Genomic DNA, 20,578 nt, shown 5'->3' with positions numbered 1-20,578 from the left:
TATATTTTCATTTTTATAGATTACCATTTTTGTTATTATGATAATTTATTATTGTAATAGCAATGTGTCACGGTCCGCCTTTTTCACACCGTTGTGAAGGGTCGTGTAGCGCTAGCTAAAGCACTCTTTCTTAACTAATCAGCCTATCGTTTACCAACATTCATTCACAAAGCATTTTCATTAACATTCATTCAGATAGCAGCGGAAACAGTAATCAATTCATGAAAGTCGTGGCAAGTAAGCAGTAAACATTGAAGCAAACGTAATTTATTAACAAATCCTCCGTTGACGTGTTGTACTTAGTAAGAGAGACAAGTAGGTTAAGCACGTTGACAATTGCTAGTGAGTTTTACAATGATTGATGAACACTCACTCTCCCCTAAAGATGTTTTTATGTAATTATCATCCTGACACTAGGAAACATCAAAGTGACCGAGGAGTCATACTGCCTTATTTGGCTTACAAAGACTCTACTAGCAGAAAATAACCCCTACACTAGTATTTACATGATGGAAACTCATCCTAAGCACACGAGATAAGCGGTCACAGGCAAGCATAATGCCCTGAACAAGCTTAACTCGTGACACAATGCTATGTATATATTATAAGAGAATTAATACCCAATTGACCAAAATAATGGAGGCAATTAGTTTTTTTTTTTTTTTTTTTAATTCATGTGGTATTCACATGAAACTTTTTATAGACAAATATCAAAATATGAAAAGGAAATTTTGAAATCTTTTATTCTACTATCACCACAATAGAAATCAATTTCAAAATAAATATAGGAATAAAATATCATAAGAATCACAGACCCAGACATCTTGCTTTATTTGGGAATGGGGACATAGTTAGGGTAGATAATGTGATATTCTTTTGATTAAGGTTAATATCTCCCCTTTAAACATGTAAAGTGTAAACTACCTTCCCAATGACCAATTTCGTTTTAAATTTCTCTCAACTATAGGGTGTTATTTGTACCATATTTCTATATCCCCTTAAACTATGAGGGCAAGGTAGTCACTTGAGAAATTATAAGTAGAGGTTGCCTAGGCAAGGCATGAGGTGTTTGCCTAAACGAGGCAAATCACATGTCGCCTAGTTACCCTAGTAACTGAGTGGAAAATTGCTAAGATGAGGCATACGATAAATATCACTCAGACAACAAGGAATGACAAGGAGACAAACAGCACCCACGCAAAAAAGGAATCACAAGTAGCTATCCAAATGACAGAAGCTGCACAATCATCAAAAAACGATGATCACCCAATCATATATGAGATCGCCTAGTCATCAAGCAACAAGGTGAGTAAGCATTAGACAAGCATGCGTATCAATTAAAATAAAATATTTTATCAACTAAAATAATTGGTTTTAATGTTTATAGACAATCCTAACTTATGATTAGGTTTTTAATGTTTAGAAATGAACCGAATTTATGATTACAATTTATAGTTTGAATTTATAAATTCTAACCTTAAAATTGATATATGTTGGACCTACGGGTATAAATAGGTATACAACCTATCTTGTATGAATCTCCAACTCAATTCAACAAATATAAAGCAATAACCCTATGATAAACAGACATCAGTGCATTTTTCCTTCTTATCTCTTGCTCTCTCACTTTCTTCTCATTCTTTTTCCTCTCTATCTCTCCTTATATCTTCTGATTTAAGCCTTTTCACCTGCCTTTGTTCTCCCTCCTTTTATGGTTTCTACAATTCTTACTAGCACTATCCTTACACTTTTGATAAGAGCTTTTTTTATTATAATAATAATAATAATAATAATAATAATAATAATAATAATAATAATAATAAAATCTTTATTGATATGCCCTCACTTTTGGCGGATGAATACTGTGATTATAAGACAAACATTGAGAGATTACAGATCATGAAATTAAAACCCTCCCAGAAACAACACCAAAAACCAACCAAACCAGGACAATAAATCCAAATAATGCTAAATAAGAAACAAATCTAAACAAACCTAGATAAAATTTAAAAAAAAAAACATTAAAACAAACGTAAACCCACCAGAGCAAAAATCGATAAGTTGAACTAATAACGAAAGGAAATGAGATACAACCTATCCATCTGAAAGATACCTTTCAGAGAACGTGGTAAAAGATGTTGTTTTTCATAGATGACATTGTGTCCCATTTCTCCTTCTCTAACGAGAAAATCAGTCGCACTATTGTCTTCCCTATATTGATGGATCACCATGAAGTTCACTACTTATAGCTCCACCATGAGGTCCTCCCAAAAATCTCAAAGATACCACAAGATACATCTTCCTTTGCAAAGCCAATCAACAACAATTTGCGAGTCACTTTCAATAATCAAATTAAAAATAATGAAGTCGTCTGCATAAGCAAATTCCTTCCAGAATTTCTTTTAATTTCGCACTATTGTTCGTACCATTGCCAAAGTAGCTTGAAAAAGTCGCTTTCACCATATCATGGCAGTCTCGAATAATTTTTTCACCTCCTAAAATACCCGGATTGCCCTTACAGCTCCTATCACAATTAATATTTATCCACCATACTGGAGGTTTAACCCACGAAATAATTTTTCTAGGCTTGACGCAAACTCCCCGATGCTTAATTTGAAACTCTTTTAAAATCATAATGTCCGACATCTTCAATTTTTGAAAAGAATTAGTGCTCTCAACTAAAGAACTAACACAGTATCGAACACTTCTCCACATTTGATCTGAACTTTAATATACTCCTTCCATTCTCACTTTGCATCTTTGATTCCTGAGGCACCACATAATCAAATACGGAATCAATTCGATTAAAATACATTTAATAGATTATTTTCGAGCATAGTGGAACCAGTTTGTAATTCAGTTTTTCTAGGGAAGGTGTAACTACCTAAAATTTCATACCATTTTTTTTTTTAAATATAGACTGTAAATTATCTTACTCTGATACCCCTGTAATGACTACTGCAATACACCTATGCAGCAAAAAACATAAAATTGTACAACCATATACACAATACCAGAATTCAGTATCTCCCCACAATATACATACACAAAAATATAACTCTCCAGTATCATTTATCAAAACTCCTGAGATCTACCCAAATATGCTTTTCTCCTAGAAACACTTACCCTACAAACAGGGCAGTGCAACCAATCTCCCTATCTCTGAGCCTGATATGCTCGTCTAACTGGATCATCTGAAAAATGTTAAATTACTAGGATGAGACTTAGTAAGACGAAATATGTTATTACAAGTGTGTGGCAACTGAGTTTATATAAATTATTTTCTGATAAATAACAAAACTGAGATATCATGTAAAATATAATATTGTGTAATTCACACCTATGTGGCTTAAAATACATCTGTAATATCTGAGTTTTCTATTTAATCATATTGCTAGTATTATACTATATCTGCCATTATTCTGTAAATATGTATATATATAAATAATTGTGGAAACTACCTTGAAAAACTGTATGTCATGATTTAACCCCTCATGACAGGGTTGTGCGACCTGTAGGCGGGACTTAACTCTGGTTGGCCAACCAGGATAAGTTGATTGATACTCTATCAATCCTCAGTCCGGCCTTACTACAATCCCTCCAAAGGCTTAGTACTGGCCTCTCTTTCATCAAACCAACCACCTCTACCCAGAATACTAGGGTGCCTACAATCCCTCCAAGCCACGGTTGACGGAAATGCACACACTATTTGAGATACATGGTTGCACTTTGATCTGAAATAACTACGGTATCGTGCTCTGCTGACCGAATCTAACTAAATTAATTAATCTAACTAAAATAATTCATTAGGGTCTGATACAATATAATACTAATATATAATTATCTTACTGTTTCATCATGATTCCAAAATAATCATAACACTGTAAATCTGATTTAAAAATACTATAATATCTGACTGAAATAACTATAATATCTGATTTGTATTATCTGACTGAATAAACTGTAATATCTGAGTGTTATGGATTTGAAATTCTGGAAATAATGGTATTCTATACATACTGTAAAATATCTATCTGTAAAATATATGTTTGTATTATTCTGTAAAATCTGGTGAGGTATATTTTTCTATAAAAAAATATTGTATATCATGATTTTCTGAAAAACTATATAAACATTGTACTGAACAAATACTACTCATGCCACACAATTAATAAAACTCATGTTCTGAAATCTATAAAACTGTATAATTTATACCCTGTATCTTAATAAACAAATACTATTTACTGATAAAATTTTTAAAATTCCTAGCATAGCATATTTCCCTTACCTGGCTAATTGAACTCGCCTACTGATTCTAACTCACGCCCACGACGTTCATAATTCCATAATCCTAAAATTACACACACACACACACACACACACACACACACACACACACACACATATATATATATATATATATATATATATATATTTCCCTATCAATCAACACAATTTCCCAGAATAGTTTCTTACTCACATTTCTTGAATTATAAACTATTTATCATTTACCTAGGTCCCTAAGGAAAAACACCCATTGAAAACCTAACCTGCCTGTCGTGTATACACCAACCCTGAATTATACAAAATCCCAATTTCTTAATTTAACCTCAGAAATACATTTAGATCTAAGCTTATACCTTCAATAATTAAATAATCAACCCAAAACACTCAAATAACACCCTTACCTCAGCTTTGAGATGGTGCCCCAAAACCCCAAATTGAAATTCTACTCCGCCAACGTTGTAGAGAATCTTCTCAGGAACCTCGTGGTGGTTCCTGATCGTTGAAACAAGGCTTAACAGAGCGGAATTTGTAGAGAAAAGTAAGAGAGGTTCGTGAGTTGAGAGAGGAGAGAAAGAATTTGATTTAGTTTTTAAAAATAAAGCTCTCGGTTCTTTATAAGTTTCAGCATTGGCCAGAAAATCATCGCCGATTTTCTATTAACCGGCTCCAAAATTTACCGTTTTACCTTTACCAGAGCTCAATAACTTCCCAAAACCGTCTCCGATTTTTTGACTTCTTCAGAAAACCGTCTCTAGTTTTCTCCTTTTCCGACCAAAAATCCATTTTTCTAATTTCTTTTATCATTTTATTTTTCCGAGTCACCATAGAAGGAACCACTGGAAAGGAATCCCCAACACCACACTAGCCCAGCACCAAACCTCAGAAGCCACCTTGTTTTCCTAGCTTCTCTACACGTAGCAATCACATGCCGAAGCCATCGATAATCCTTTGGCCTGAATTCTATCATCTACTGCCAAGCATACGAAGCATACTTTCCAATAAACACATTGAGATTCTTCTGGGCAATAATGAATGTCAAAACCATTCATTCCACACAAAATTATCACTTTTGCTCCTCACTGCCTCCCATGCCATTTTTGTAGATAAATTACTGTCAGGGGCAAGCTTCTAGATGAATATATCCTGACCACTTTTACCAACTGGCACATTGTGCAAAATTTCCATTGTTCTATCGGCCCCAACCAATTCTAGTAATAAATTAGAGTTCCAGTTGTTATTCAGCCAGCAATCTTTAATACACAGCTTCTTGTTCAAAATATCCTATGTGTGCATAGATAACAGGCCTGATGCAAGCCACCTATCGAACCAAAAAGAAGAGTTTCCACCTCTCACCAAAATTTTAACAATATCCATAACTTCTAGAATGATGGCCTTCATTGATCTCCAGAATCGAGAGTCATTTGGTCTCCCCTTCCTAATGAATAAATGATCATTTCTGCAATATTTGGCACCACATAAGATCCTTTATGTCGTCAATTACCAGAGGTATAAGATAAGATCATTGTGTCACTAAAGCCAATCAAACTTACCAACACTAACTTGATGTTGATTCGTCAATAATTGGCCATAGAAAGTGTTTGAGTGGTCACCCACAATTCTCACGAGGTGACAACAGCAATGAAGACAGTCATAGGTGATCTACAAACTGAGATGAGATCTTAGATGTAGAACATGTGAAGCAATATGTTTAAGAATTCAAGATTCACGACAAAAGCATCCATGAAAACCTTTATTGTCATTCGCCCATGGTTCTTCTATGGACATAGTCAAACCATCAACTATAATTACAACGGTGGATTCGACCAACTTGCTCTTTTGTAGGTAGATGCTGGAAGGCAAACATCATTCACCTCAAAACTCCTTTTGGTCGAACCATCGCTTATGATTATTTCATTCAATCACAATAACACAAGACACAATGGGATTTTTTATAGATAATATCAATCATGAAAATCATGAGAATGTTATATTTGTTGATTATATATATAGAAGAATATGAAGAGACAAATACCACCACAACATGACCCTTTAGTGTCCAAGCATACTAAAGAGAAAGAAGATCTCAATTCAGCTGAACATAAAGAATGCAAAATCTCTTTTTTGGTCAAACCTGAGAATTATGAAGAGTCTTTACTGATCAACTATAATGAGGAAGACTCTAACTCAATCAAACATGAAGAGTTCTATAATTTATTTTCGGTCAAGGACTCAAAGCTCAACAAGGGCCAAAGCAATCTTGAGAATGATGATGATATCAAGCTAGATCTATAGATTGGTGAACTCGTTGACAAAAATTTTAAGCTAAGCAAGGATCATCCCTTATCTCAACCTAGATCTAGTTGATCATCTTTTATTTACCATCATTAATCAGTCAAATATGTTGAAATTGGTGTATTCCCAAGAGGGGGTGAATTGGATATCTAAAAAATTTCTTCCTAAGTTTAACTAAGCTAACAGCAGTAATACACAACCTAGGGTTTGTCTAAACACATACCAATATAATTCAACAAATAAATTAACGAGCAGATATTAAAACAAATAAACTATTCTCAGTAATTTACAATCATTCAAAGTGCATATGTAAAATAATCAGAGTATTAAACAATAACATATAGGTGCGGAAAATAAATTGAGGAAAAGTAAAGTGTACACACGATATGTTAATGGGGTTCGTCCAATACTGCTTACGTCTCCACCTTTAGCTCGCAAGCCTGAGGATTCCACTAAATTAAGTTGTTCACTTGCAGGTGGAGCGACACCGTTTACAACACCTTACTAGGATGGTGCACCTAGTTCTCCTAATCAGGTCTAAACCGGTCTAGTGCTCTCCTAACTGGGTCTGAGCAAGTCCGGAACTATTTACATGTCTAGGTTCCCTCTTCCAACCACTTGCCGGGAATACAATAGATAATCAAATAAAATATTCCGTACAACCAGATGCTTCTTACACTAAGCAAATATGTATCGATATGCACAACACAACCAATGCACTCACAGATGATAATTATTTATGCTCAAGGTGAGATTGGTCAAGTTATGTATCAGCTCTCAAAGTTGTGTATATGAATATGTAAATACGTGAGAGTAGGGGTGAGCATAATTCGGGGAAACCTAAATTAACTGATTTAACCGATCGAAATTGGTCGGTTCAGTTTGGTTAAAAAAACCAGCTTGGTTGGTTCGATTGGGGTTCACCAAATTTCAGTGAATCGGTTTTCGATTCGGTGAACAAAAAATATAAATCCGGTTAAGCGATTTAATACTTACTTAAATTTCAAGCATAAATTAACTATGGTTTACTATTTAGTGGTCTTCACTCCGCAGCCGCTGTCCTCTCCACTCTCGAGTCTCGACTTCTCCTTCGGTCCTTCTCGAGTTCTCGGTTTCTCCATCTCCACTTCTCAATTCAGCGGTTTTCCTCTTCAGTTCTCGCTTCCATTCCCTTTGGCTTGCCTGCAGTCCCCATTCCCGAATCCTTCTCAGTTCTCCCTCTTCGTGGCTTCACATGTCCTGAATCCCTCTTCGGCTCTTCGCGTTGCAACGGCTTTTCACTCAGGTACTTCGATAGGCATTTGTCCTATGCAGCGAGGCTTTAGACTATAAAGTATAAACCATGTTTTCGATGAACATCTAAAATTATTAAGAAATAGCCATTTTTTTTCCTTCTCCAATGATCAAGATCTTGGAGCAAAAGCTAAAAGCTTTTTTTTTTAAGGGTGAGTATTGTGTATTGCGAACACATGAACAGAGTGACCATTAGAAATGAGTCTCCAATGATCCAATAAACTACACTTGAACAGCCCCTCGAATAGTCCCTTGTCATGTTTGTTAAAATGTCTCAATGAATGACTATTAGATTAACTAGTATCTGTTTGATGCATCTGTTGTGATGTGTTTGTTAAAATGTGTTAACCAATCTCTATTATTAGTTCGATGTAGTTCCTTTTGATTTGTTTGTTAAAATGACTGAATGAATGTCCATTTTATTAGCATGAGTCATTTTAATATGCCTGCTTGTTATGTTTTTGTTAAAATCCCTCAGCGATCTCTCCTTGGGTAATGCCATTCTAAATAGCTACTATATATCTATCTTTATTCATGAACTGCAGAATGAGCAAAAAATTTATAATTATATTCTATTTTTAATAATTAATTTTAAATAATTTTAGTTAAATTCAGTCGGACGAGATTCAGTTAATATCTCTTATTCGGTCAGTTCAGTTAATGAAAATGGTTAACCGAAATTTTTTGATTAATTCGGTTAATTAACCGAATTTCATCAAACCGACCGTTTGCTCATCTCTACGTGAGAGTAGTACCTTTGATTCAGGATATTATAATCAACAAATAATCAAAAGGACTTCTAACATCCTAATCAAATATCTCAATAGATATATTTTCAATATTAAGCACAATAGAGATTAGGATCAAAAGAATATATCAATGAAGTAAAATGAGAGATAATGTAAAGATAAATCTTTGAATTAAATAAATGGAAGTCAATAAAATGTATTTCAAAGATTTATACTTTAACTATCTTTACCTCCACAAAAATATTTTTAGCAATGAAATTAGGAGATAGTGAAGATTAGCTTCTTCAAAAAATTTTTTGCAATAAGCACAAAAACTAACCTTTGGATGTTACAACAAAGATGCAAAGATTCTCAAACTAAAAAGAGTTATCCCAAGATAATATTTATCAATGAAATAATCGGGGATCAACTCAAGCTAACTCTCTAAAAATAATTTTAACAATAATGAATAAGAGAGTATAAGCTAAAGAAGGATATATATGGCCACAAGAATTAAGAATAATCACTCTTCAAGTTTGCAATGGATTTGCAAATGAAGAGGATGAAATAAATGTTCTCTTATCAAAGATGATTTTCCAAAGAAGAAACAAGAGAGTGTGAAGATATGCTTGAAAAAATCTTAGTATGTAAGCAATAAAAGCTCAAAAAATTTAGAGAGAATTTTTCTTAATTTAATTGCTAATTTCTCCAAATGAAAGAGTATATATAGATTTTACAAAAAATATTACCGTTAGGGACATGGAGGTCAATTTGGAAAAAGATTAATGGAGTTTAATTAATTTTAACCTTAGTTAACCACGGTAAAAATCTGGCTACCCGAGAGTTTCAGCCGCCTGAAGCCAAAGGTCGGTCGCTCGAATAGACTCAATAATTTGAGGCTCAAAATCATGTTCAGTCAGCTGAAAAAAGGGTTTGGTTGGCTTAACTAGGCGATTTTCCTCAAGGTTTCGTGGTTTCGATCGCCTGGTGAATGGTTCGGTCTGTCGAACTTTGAAGTTCGGTCGACCGTGGTCATTTTGACCTAAAGGAACGGTCGCCCGGGGCAAGTGGAGAAGTCTCAATTTCTTGGTTGGTCAATAGTGGGAAATACGTTCAAAATCAGTTCGGTCGCCCAAGTCATAGTCAACAGTTTGACTTTAGGTTGATTCGATTGACCAAGGCATTTATAATGCCAAGGTTCAGTCGCCCGAGGCTATTTAAAAATGTGCATTTAAGTCTTATTTAGCCCCTGTGTTTTGTCAACCCTGTGTGAATAAACTTGCGGCAATTTGGTTAAAGGGTATTGGTTGACTAAGGCTTTTTAATTAAGCCTAAAAACCCAAGGTCGGTCGACCTGTCTATGATCTTTTGATTTTCCCTATGATCAAACTATGACCTTTGAGCATAAACCTATCATGCATGAGAGGGAGTTATTATAGACCAAATTTAAATGTAATACAAATTAAAAACAAATGTCTTCTTTATCTTCTTTACTCTTTAATTTTCATGGAAAATGCCTGATTATATAAGCTTTATGTGTCTTTGGCTTCCATTCTCAATCTCTTTATGTGTTTGTTGAATTATAATATGTTCAATCATTAGATACACACATAAGTAACTTATGATTTGTCATAATTAAAATTAGGAATCGAACTCAAAAAGGCAACAAAATATACTGTAACAAGCTTGGGAGCATCATTTACAAGTAATTGACCAATCAAGAAGGAGTGAATGTCATTATGATGCATCAATATAGAGAAGACAATAGTGCGGCTAATTTTCTTGTTAAAGAAGGAGAAATGGGAAACAATCTAATTTATGAAGAACAACACCTTCTACCACGTTATCTGAAAGGTATCCTTCAGATGGATAGATGGGTTCTCGTTGCCGTTCGTCGTTAATTCAACTCTAGAGTTTCGTTTGGTGTATTTTTTTTTTTTTTATGTTTGGTTGTTTTTATGTTTTTTATCTCCTTTATTAGTTATGTTTAGGTTTGGTCAGTCATAGTCATCATTTAGAAGGAGTGAATGTCATTGTGATGCATCAATATAGGGAAGGCAATAGTGCGGCTGATTTTCTTACTAAAGAATGAGAAATGAGAAACAATCTAATTTACAAAGAATAACAAATTTTACCACGTTATCTGAAAGATATCATTCAGATGGATAAGTGGGGTCTCGTTGCCATTCGTCGTTAGTTCAACTCTAGAGTTTCGTTTGGTGTATTTGTTTTTTATGTTTGGTTGTTTTTATGTTTTTTATCTCCTTTATTAGTTATGTTTAAGTTTGGTTGTCATAGTTTGATTGGTTTGTTTTAACTTGTAACCATGGTATTCCTCCGCCAAAAGTGAGGGTATATTAATAAATATATGGAGGTGTCACCATCTTTTACTAAAAAAATAAAAAAATAAAATAAAATAAAATTGTTCATCCTAAGAAAATAAAAACACACTTTAGGCTGAAAATAAAAAAATTACAACTACTCATTTATAAGTGTTAAAAGCAACTAAATGGAACAGCTATGGGGACATTGTTTGTGTCATATTTGTGCACCCCCTTAGAATGTGATGGTGATCGTCTAACCAAGGTAGTCACTTGAAAATTATAAATAGAGATGGAGGCAAAAAATACGGCACTTGCTTAGGCAAGGCAAATCATGTGGCGTCTAGTCATCCTAGTGAGTAAATGAGAAATGCCTAGGAAAAAAGTATGGCAAAAATCACCAAGGCAACCAAGGAAGCACAAGTAACTACTCAAGCGATAGAAGTCGCACAGTCATCAGGCAACGATGGTTGCCTAATCATCTGGGAAATCATTTAGTAATCAAGCGATAAGACAAATAAGGAGCAAATATGCATTTCAACTACAATAAAATATTTGTCAACTATAACAATTGAATCTTTAATGTTTAGAAACAGTCTAATTTACAAATATATTTTGAATATTTAAAAATAAATTGAATTTACAATTAAGATTTATGACTTGAATTTATAATTTGAAATCTTAGAATTGATGTAAGTTTGACTTCAAAGGGGTATAAATAGGTGTACAACACATCTAGTAAAGATACCTAACTCAACTAAACAAACATAATACAATAACTCAACACTAAACAGACCCCAATATCTTTTATCTCTCTTATCTCTTCACCTCTTTCTCCCTCACTTCTTTCTTCCCTTAGTCTCTTTTCTCTGTTTCTCTTCTTACCTCTCCTAATTTAAGTATTTTCACCTTTTTTTTTTCTCTCTCCTTCAATGATTTCTACGATTTTTACTATCCTTATCCTTACACTTTTAATGAGAATTGACATAACAAATTCATCACTTAAAAGACCCTTGATTTTTTATCAAACAAGTCTTAAATAGTTTTGGACTTCACCATTCCATTGAGGAGCACCCCAAGGTAAAAGTATGCTCATTCATGATCAATAGTTCTACGACATCAACTTGGTCATTGCCCCAAAAAAAACAAAGGGATTTGCCATAGTCGTAGGTAGCACAACACCTGCAGTTAGAGTTGTCACCATCGTAGTCGTGACAACCCAATTGCAGCTGGACCATTATGTGGGGAGACAGCCATGGGAAATTATTTGCTTGCTTGACCGAACCATGAAACTGCATAGGGTCTATTTTTTCCAACACTTGCAATTTATGCGTTTATCAACCTGAGCATCTACTAGTCTTTTTGGTATCATTTCTATTTCCTATTTTTCATTTTCATTTCTCTATAGTAAAAAAAAAAATCTTGAAAAGGCATTTGTTTAAGTTGTAAATTTTCTATTTCTATTGTTAATTTTTTTATTATTAGTGAAAAAAGTTGAGAACTAGATTTTATAATTTTTCAATTGTTTGGACAACTTCTTTCAAAAATATTTTAACATCTATTTTTTTTTTTTTTTTATTAAATTAGTCATATTATACATACTTTTCAATTAAAAGTATTAAAATAAAATGATTATATGAATTTAAAATATAATTAAAATAAAAATGACAGTAAGATTTACTAATCCATAAGTTTTTTATTTTTTTTAATGATCTTTCCACGCAAGAGAATTTTGTTCAACCATTCTAGCATTGGGTATTTTTGAGATTGAAGGCTTACTCCATTAAAATTTCTCATGATTAAGAGGGATATTTTTCATTAAAATTTCTCATAAATATTGTTTTAGTTAAAGGGGATTGGGCAATTAGTTTTCAGTACAAAGGGATTTTATGCATTTTAGACTATTCATTTTGATATAATACCTATTGTAAACTTACAAATATATCAATCTTATTGTTATTAGTACAAAGTAAAATTCACACATTAACAATTGTTAGGAAAACTGTGACTATTTGGCCTAACATAGATATCAGATTAGCTAGAATTCAATCAACCAAAATTTTTCAAAACCTTTTAGCCGTGAGATGTATCCAGTATAACCTACCAAGCAATAGTTTCTGGATCTGCGGTAGTGTTTTCATTTAACAAAGAATTTTTTTATCAGAAACATAAGAGCTTAGACAGCTCCAATATCTATTATTTACTGAAAATACATTACTTGGCCACAATGACCATACCCAAGAACACTAGTGTTCATTCGGAAACAACCAAAGCGCATAATTTAGATGGTAAATTGGCCCTGTAGTCTTAATATTCTATAAATTTTTTCCAGTATCATTCAACATTAGTAACCCTGGGTGAATATTTTTGGTGCATCTAGCTAATATCTTGATTGATCATGATAAGAAATGAAGAGAATAAATATTTATTGAAGTTCAACTGGCACATGGAACAAATAAAAGCTGCGCAAAATGTTTCTAATACAGTTTTATCCAAATTTCACTTATGAAAATGTTGTCTGGCACCCACAAATAGTATTTATCAGCACGATCATCTGTCTTGTTAAAAGATTTTTGTGAAACAACCAACTCCTACACAATGGACCATTACTTACATTCTCTCAAAGGTTTTTCTTACGATTCATCCATCATTCTTCCTCTTATTTTCAAAACAATTAAGTTCTTGGAATCGTCAACCTGCAGAAAACACTTTTGGCATTGTTTTGTCACAAGCAGCTATGAGCATTACCAAATGACAGTTCAACCACAACATTCCTTGTAATGTAATAAAGTTTTCAAAAATCTTCCTACGATTTTTGAGGAATTAAACTAATGAACATTAAAAACATGACTGGAATAAAATATAGAGATGGGCAAAAAATGCTGAAATTAGAACACATTATGATCGATATATTACAGCCTAAAATGTTGTCAATATCATTTTTTTCCAGTGCAAGGGATTCCCGGGAAACAAACCAATAAGCCATCCAAGGAATGCAACACAAGCTGGTTAGAATCGTGACCTACCTACCAAGGGGTACAACAATTCTGATGCCCATTTCAATAGCCCTTCAAATTCACTGCCATCTTTTGAGGGGCTTGACTGAAGAGCTGCCAATGGCAGATTTCCTTGAACCTGGACACCAAGACAAAGAATGCCCAGAAATGTCAAAATTCAAAATTCAACTAGCAAAGAGAAAGCAAAAATTAAGTCCAGAAAGATTTTTGGTATGTTTGGTTTTACATACTTGATGGAATCCTTGACAGGCTTCGGGTCAATGACAACTGGGAAGTTTTTGTTTGGCCTTGCTTTTGTGGGGGCCTTGGGAGCTTGGACGGTACAGATGATGATATAGATGGTACAGATGCCGCAGACACACTATGCCTGCATTAAACAAAAAAAAGTGCAAAAATAAACATCAATCCTCAGGGTCTATTTGGAAAGGCAGATTGTCATGCAGCAAAGTCGAGTGTAGATCTGATCTTCCAAATCATATATGTAAACACACACACCCATACCAGTTAAAAGTGAACAAGATTTTTGGATAAAAAGTTTGACTACAGCAGCAAATTAGACAAGTTATAAATAATCCTAAAAGATGGTTTTTCCACTGCAGCTAACTGGAGACAAAATTTAAGTATATGAGATAACAGAAAATGAAAGATGATAAGTAGAATGAAATTTTCAGTTAGGACAAGAACAAACAGCCCCTCAGTCATCTTACAACGAGCACAACAAACTAAAAAAATTTCAAAGCCCCATCAATCACCAACTTATACTCCTTGATTTTTGTAATTGCCCCAATTGTACGACATGTTCGAGGTGTACTACCCTGATACATTACGAATTAAATCTGCTAGGGTTTTCCCTGACGCAAGGTCGGGGTCATTATGAATAGGGAAAATATAAACCAAACCTTTGTAGGCCTCAACTGAAGTATACACAACCTGTTTCCATTTATAAGTATACACAACCTGTTGCCGTCTATAACTTAAAAAAGTGATGGGCGGCAGTTGAAGAAATTTCCATAGCACCTTGAAACGGGGGGGCAGGAGTGAAGCATTTGAAAACGTTTTCTAATACCAATATACCACATATTGAAAATAGGCACCAATCTTATATTCTTAACTTAAAAAAATGTTTCTGAAGAGTCAAGTTGAGGAAGATAAATGCCAATGCAGCCCATGCTTGTACCAAAATTATGGTTTGAGTCCTGAGTTTTCTAGTTTTTTCCAACAAAAACAAATCATGTCTGACAGCATAATCATAAATATAGAATATAGTGTATAAGAATAAGGAACAAGCATGGAGAAATGGCCTGATCTCTGGGCGGAACAAGCGCCATGTAATGAACTTGATGACATTCACATTTTCACATATCAAACAGAATATTGAGCAGATAAAGCACTCAACTTTTCAGCTAATTAAGAGGCTTTCAATATTCCAGCTAATACCGTTCTCTGCTATTATTATATGATACACTATCTATGGAATGAAAAATCAGTCTATATTAGAAATGAAACCTGAAAAAGTATTAGAGAAGAAGAGTGCACCAGACCATATTCAATGACCCCATTTGGGAATGATTCAGCAAGGAATACTTGTCTTGTTAACAAATATCACAGTGACATGAAATCAGAATTTCAAAATAGAGCCTTCTAATTTGGGAAGTAGAAGCAGATTTGAGGCCATTTACGGCTTTGTTTTGAACCACTTATTTGGAAAGTACTGACTCAGAAAAAAACTTTAACAAGTACACTTAGAACCATTGCTTAAAAGTAATGAAAATGAATAGTAGTATTTGGTAATATTAGAAAATAAGTAATTACTTGACCAGTAATATTATCTTAATAATTTTAATAATATTAATCTATTATGAACATAGGATAATATACTAGTATGATATAAAATATGTTATTGTATAATCATATGTATAGTTGTAGTAATAATTTTATTATATATTATTATCTTCATATATACTATTCTGAAATATAACATGATAGCATAGGGAAGCACTATTGGCACTCCAAAAATTAGCACTAATGCTCCATTTTTTTCTCAGATAGTGAAATGATGAGTTTATCACCTCTTTTTTGTCTGTTCACTAGCAAAGATAATATTAATATCAATGGATAAAGTTGACACTTGATAATTGATAGATTGAAAAAAACAAAAATGGAGTAGCAATAGTAATTTAGGGATTGCCAAAAGCACCCCCCGTAAAGATATTTATTTTAGTATCATAGCATTAAAATATTGTATTATAATATTATACGATATTATAATTGTTGTTTTATCTTTAAATAACAATATTATATGGGAGGAACTATTGGCATTCCAACAAAAATCACTAGCACTCCACATATATCATTTCATTTATTAAATGGCGAGTTTAGCTTTGATTTTCATTTTGCAAGTGAAAAGGCAAAAAAAGAAAGGATAAATTTTTCATTTCATTGTGAAAATAAGGGATAAAATTGTATTTGATACTTAAAAAATGTGGAAAGCTAGCAATACTTCTTGGAATGCCAATAGCAATTCCCATATTATATTATTGTAGCATAATAGAATGTTTTTTTATATATTCAATATTATGAAAAATTATTATTTTTATAAAAATCATGTTTGCGAATAATATATTATAGCATAAATATACATTATCAATCATTCTATAAATATAATGGCATAGAATATAGTTGCACTAATACATTATGTTATAGTTTAATGTTATATTATTAGGGCATAATAATATTACTTCCTTTTTTTAATATTACAATAATTTATTAATAATAATATTTAACATCATAATAGTGAGTGACAATACCATATTGTAAGGTAAAATCTACTATCATATCATTTTAGCATATAATAATATAAATTATAATTTGTATATCACTATTTTACAATATTATAACATAATATATTAGTAAGATTCAATATTACTGAATCTCTCATAAAAGAGAACTTATTGGGTAGACTCGGACTACCAGTCATCCATAAACTAATCCAATTTAGTGACAACTCATACACCACGATATATGCAAATCATAGCAAATTTTCCTTCTAAACACAAATTGCAAAAAAATCCCCCTAATCCCCATTCTCTAGGTGTTTTCAACAGCCAACCCCCAGCTTGAGCAAGAGGTTCTCCACCACTGTTACCGTGTGGTTAGGGGGACAACAATGAGGTCTGCCAAACAATGACGAGAATTCTAGCTAAGTTCCCAAGAAACCTTTAGATCTTTGCATAGATGGGTAGGCACAGAAGAGAGAGGGGTGCAGAAGTTGCTGGTCCAACACCACTAACAGTCAACAGAGGTGAGGCACGATAGCGCACAGAAGGATTGCAGGGAAAGCTTCGACTAGAAATTTAGGACTCCAACGAAGGGTGCAGATGGGTTGTTCGCTATATCCAAGTAGAGTCTGGGTCAAAACCCCTCAGCAAGGAGAACAAATGGCTCCAGATAATAGCCAGAGAGTGGAGGAGTGTTGTAGTAGGGAGAGCAAAGAGAATGAATCACTTGAAAATACCCAAATAGCTAACCTTTAAAAACTTAGCTAATGAAAAGAAAGCAAATACAATTGCCCTATTGAAAAGAACACATCAAAACAAGAAAATTTGGCGAGGAAACCTAAGGATGGAGAGGTCCCATTGCAGGAGCTGAAGGTCATGAATTATCAACATTTTATTGATTTAGTCTATGGATGACGTGGTAGACAGGGTCTACCAAATCATTCAATAAATGCAAAACATCATCAAAGAATTACAGCCAAGAGACAATTTCAGAGAAATAGAGGAGATGAGAGGGGCAGAAAAAGAAGAAAGGAGGAAGATAAGGAGATACAAGGGGTTGAAAAATACACATGTTCACTTCAATTCAAATTCAACAAGAACCACTTTTACATGGCTTTTAGACCCTGTTTATAAGAAAGCCAAAAATACAAAAAATTACACATATACCCCTAAAATTACATGAAATTACAAACAAGCTCCCACACTATACAAAATCCTACTACAAGCAAACCAAAAACACATAACAAACTATTAATTAACTAAAAGCATTTGTGTTTAGGACCCAAATATCCCTTGATCCTATTCTTTGAAATGATCCATCCAAATATCCAATCCCCTCAATCCTATTCTTTGAAATTATCCATCCAAATACCCACTCCCTGTCCTATATCATTCCTTCTTTCCATAAGAACTCGATGAAATCAAAATGAATAATTTCTATATTTATTGAATAAATCTTTGTACAAGCTGATACACTACTTATAATACAATCAGGTATGCTAAAAATGGAAACAATCTCCTAGAATAATCTCTCTTAATAATATACAATTCTCTACATAAATATCCCCTGAATCACTCCAAGATACTCAAGATTTTAACACTCCCCCTCAAGTTGGATCATTTATATTGATCATATCCAACTTGGACATGAAATCATCAAAACTCTATCGAGCTAACCCTGTGGTAAAGATGTCTGCTATTTGTTCCTTGGTAGGCACATAAGTCATACAAATGGTTCCTTCTTCAACCTTTTCTTTGATAAAGTGTCGATCCACTTTTACATGCTTAGTCCAGTCATGTTGAACTGGATTAAGAGAGATATTGATGACTGCTTTGTTATCATAGTAGAGTTTGATAGGGAATTTCACTGTGATTTGTAATTCTTCCAAAAGTTTCCGTAACCACAGTCCTTCACATATCCCTTGTGCAGTTGCCCTGAACTCAGCTTCAACACTACTTCGAGCCACTACATTCTGTTTTTTACTCCTCAAAGTCACCAAATTTCCCCATACAAAGGTGCAATATTCGATAGTAGACCTTCTATCTTCCGCTGATCCTACCCAATTAGCATCTATGAAAACTTCTACATCCTTGCATTCACACTTCTTGAAGAAGAGTCCTTTGCCCGGAGAACCCTTGAGATACCTGAGAATCTTGTACACAGCTTCTAGGTGTGTCTTCTTTGGTGAATGCATGTGTTGGCTTCCCATACTTACTGCAAATGCAATGTCGGGTCTGGTATGTGATAGATAGATTAGTTTACCAACCAATCTCTAATACCTCTCCTTTTCAATCGATATTTCGCAGTCTTCAACTCTCTTTACTGTTTCGATTGGGGTTTCACAAGGTTTGCATCCAAGCATGCCAGTTTCGGCTAGGAGATCAAGGATATACTTTCGCTGAGAGACACTAATACCCTTTTTTGATCTAGCAACTTCCATTCCCAAGAAGTACCGCATTTGTCCTAGGTCTTTAACTTCAAACTCAACGACTAGGACTTTCTTCATTCTTTCCATCTCCACTGTATCATCTCCAGTTAGGATTATATCATCAACATACACAATCAGAATTGTTTTTTTCCTATTTTCAAACTGTTGGAAAAACATGGTGTGATCTGATTGCCCTTGTCGATATCCTTGGTTCTATATCACCTTCGCAAATCTGTCGAACCATGCTCTAGGAGATTGCTTGAGTTCATACAAGGACTTCTTGAGTTTACATACTCTACCTTCGTCACCTTTCTTACTAAAACCTGGTGGTATCGTCATGTAAACTTCTTCTTCTAACTCGCCATTTAGAAATGCATTCTTAATGTCAAGTTGCTGAAGCGGCCAATCCAAGTAGGCTACCAAGAATAGGAGGACCCAAACTGCACTCAATTTTGCCATTGGTGCAAATGTCTTCGTATAGTCAATGTCATAGGTTTGTGTAAACCCTTTTGCAACAAGACGAGCTTTATACAGTTCAACTATCCCATCAGCTTTATATTTCACCGTGAAGACCCATTTGTAGCCTACCGGCTTCTTCTCTCTCGGAAAATTCATAACATCCCAAGTTTCATTCTTTTCCAGGGCCCGCATTTCCTCCATGACGACTTCCCTCCATTCAGGAATCTCCAAGGCTTCCTAGATAATCTTTGAAATTTTTATCCTGTCAAGGTTAGAGGTAAAAGTACGATACCCTGTAAACAGAGTTTTATAAGACATGTATTTTGAACAAGGATAGAGAGTACATGACCTAATTTGTTTTCTGAAAGCAATGGGTAAATTGATGTCATCAGGTGCAGACTTATCAGAAGGAAGCTCATGGTCATTTGGATCTATTACCTAATTGGGATTGGGCGTGGCCTCATGGTTGCTTGGAGCTATCACCAGTTCCAACTCTCTTGGTGCCTCAAGCATGAGATTCTCACTGTTCTTTGATTTTGGCTTCCTTGAGTAAACAAGTATCTCCTTGTTATTTTGTTTTTCTGCATCTCCCCCTGAGTTTAAGTGGTTTTTTGTACATGACAGATCAAGTGACAGATCAGGGAATGGTGTAGTGGTGTTGACAGACACAGTGTATGACACAGATTCATCAACAGAGAAATCAAAAAACAAATCTTCAATCCAATTCTTCCCTTGAAGAGAGGGTTTTTGGAAGTAAGGAATGGTTTCAAAGAACGTGACATCAAGACTAACAAACAAATTTTTTTGTGACAGGATCATAACATTTGTAGCCTTTCTGAGTAGGAGAGTAACCAATAAAAACGTACTTAATGGCACAAGGTTCCAATTTATCCCTATTGTGAGCATGAACATGTACAAATGCAGATTACCCAAAAAATTTTAGGGAGAGATTGGAATTGAGCCAAGAGTTGGGAA

The 20,578-nt window shown here is 34.1% G+C and overlaps 2 protein-coding genes across 3 annotated transcripts in view; one reads left to right on the top strand and one right to left on the bottom strand.

Annotated features, from left to right (window-relative positions):
• Positions 1-7,599: 7,599 nt before the first annotated feature.
• LOC131163506 (uncharacterized) overlaps positions 7,600-20,578 on the top strand; it is a 40,340-nt gene continuing 27,361 nt past the window's right edge. The window contains exon 1 of the mRNA XM_058120100.1: positions 7,600-7,864. Coding sequence (XP_057976083.1) covers positions 7,600-7,864 — 265 coding nt within the window. The remainder of the gene's footprint in view (positions 7,865-20,578) is intronic.
• LOC131164827 (kinesin-like protein KIN-14J) overlaps positions 13,791-20,578 on the bottom strand; it is a 34,237-nt gene continuing 27,449 nt past the window's right edge. For both annotated transcript variants that reach the window (XM_058122318.1, XM_058122319.1), the window contains exons 18-19: positions 14,169-14,305; positions 13,791-14,056 (exon numbers count right to left, since the gene is read on the bottom strand). In XM_058122318.1, coding sequence (XP_057978301.1) covers positions 13,998-14,056; positions 14,169-14,305 — 196 coding nt within the window. In that variant the 3' untranslated portion in view covers positions 13,791-13,997. The remainder of the gene's footprint in view (positions 14,057-14,168; positions 14,306-20,578) is intronic.

The sequence above is a fragment of the Malania oleifera genome, chromosome 9, assembly GCF_029873635.1.
Source record: "Malania oleifera isolate guangnan ecotype guangnan chromosome 9, ASM2987363v1, whole genome shotgun sequence".
Lineage (NCBI taxonomy): Eukaryota > Viridiplantae > Streptophyta > Magnoliopsida > Santalales > Ximeniaceae > Malania > Malania oleifera.
Note: the sequence above shows the minus strand (reverse complement) of the source record. Positions and strands in the feature narration are given on the sequence as shown.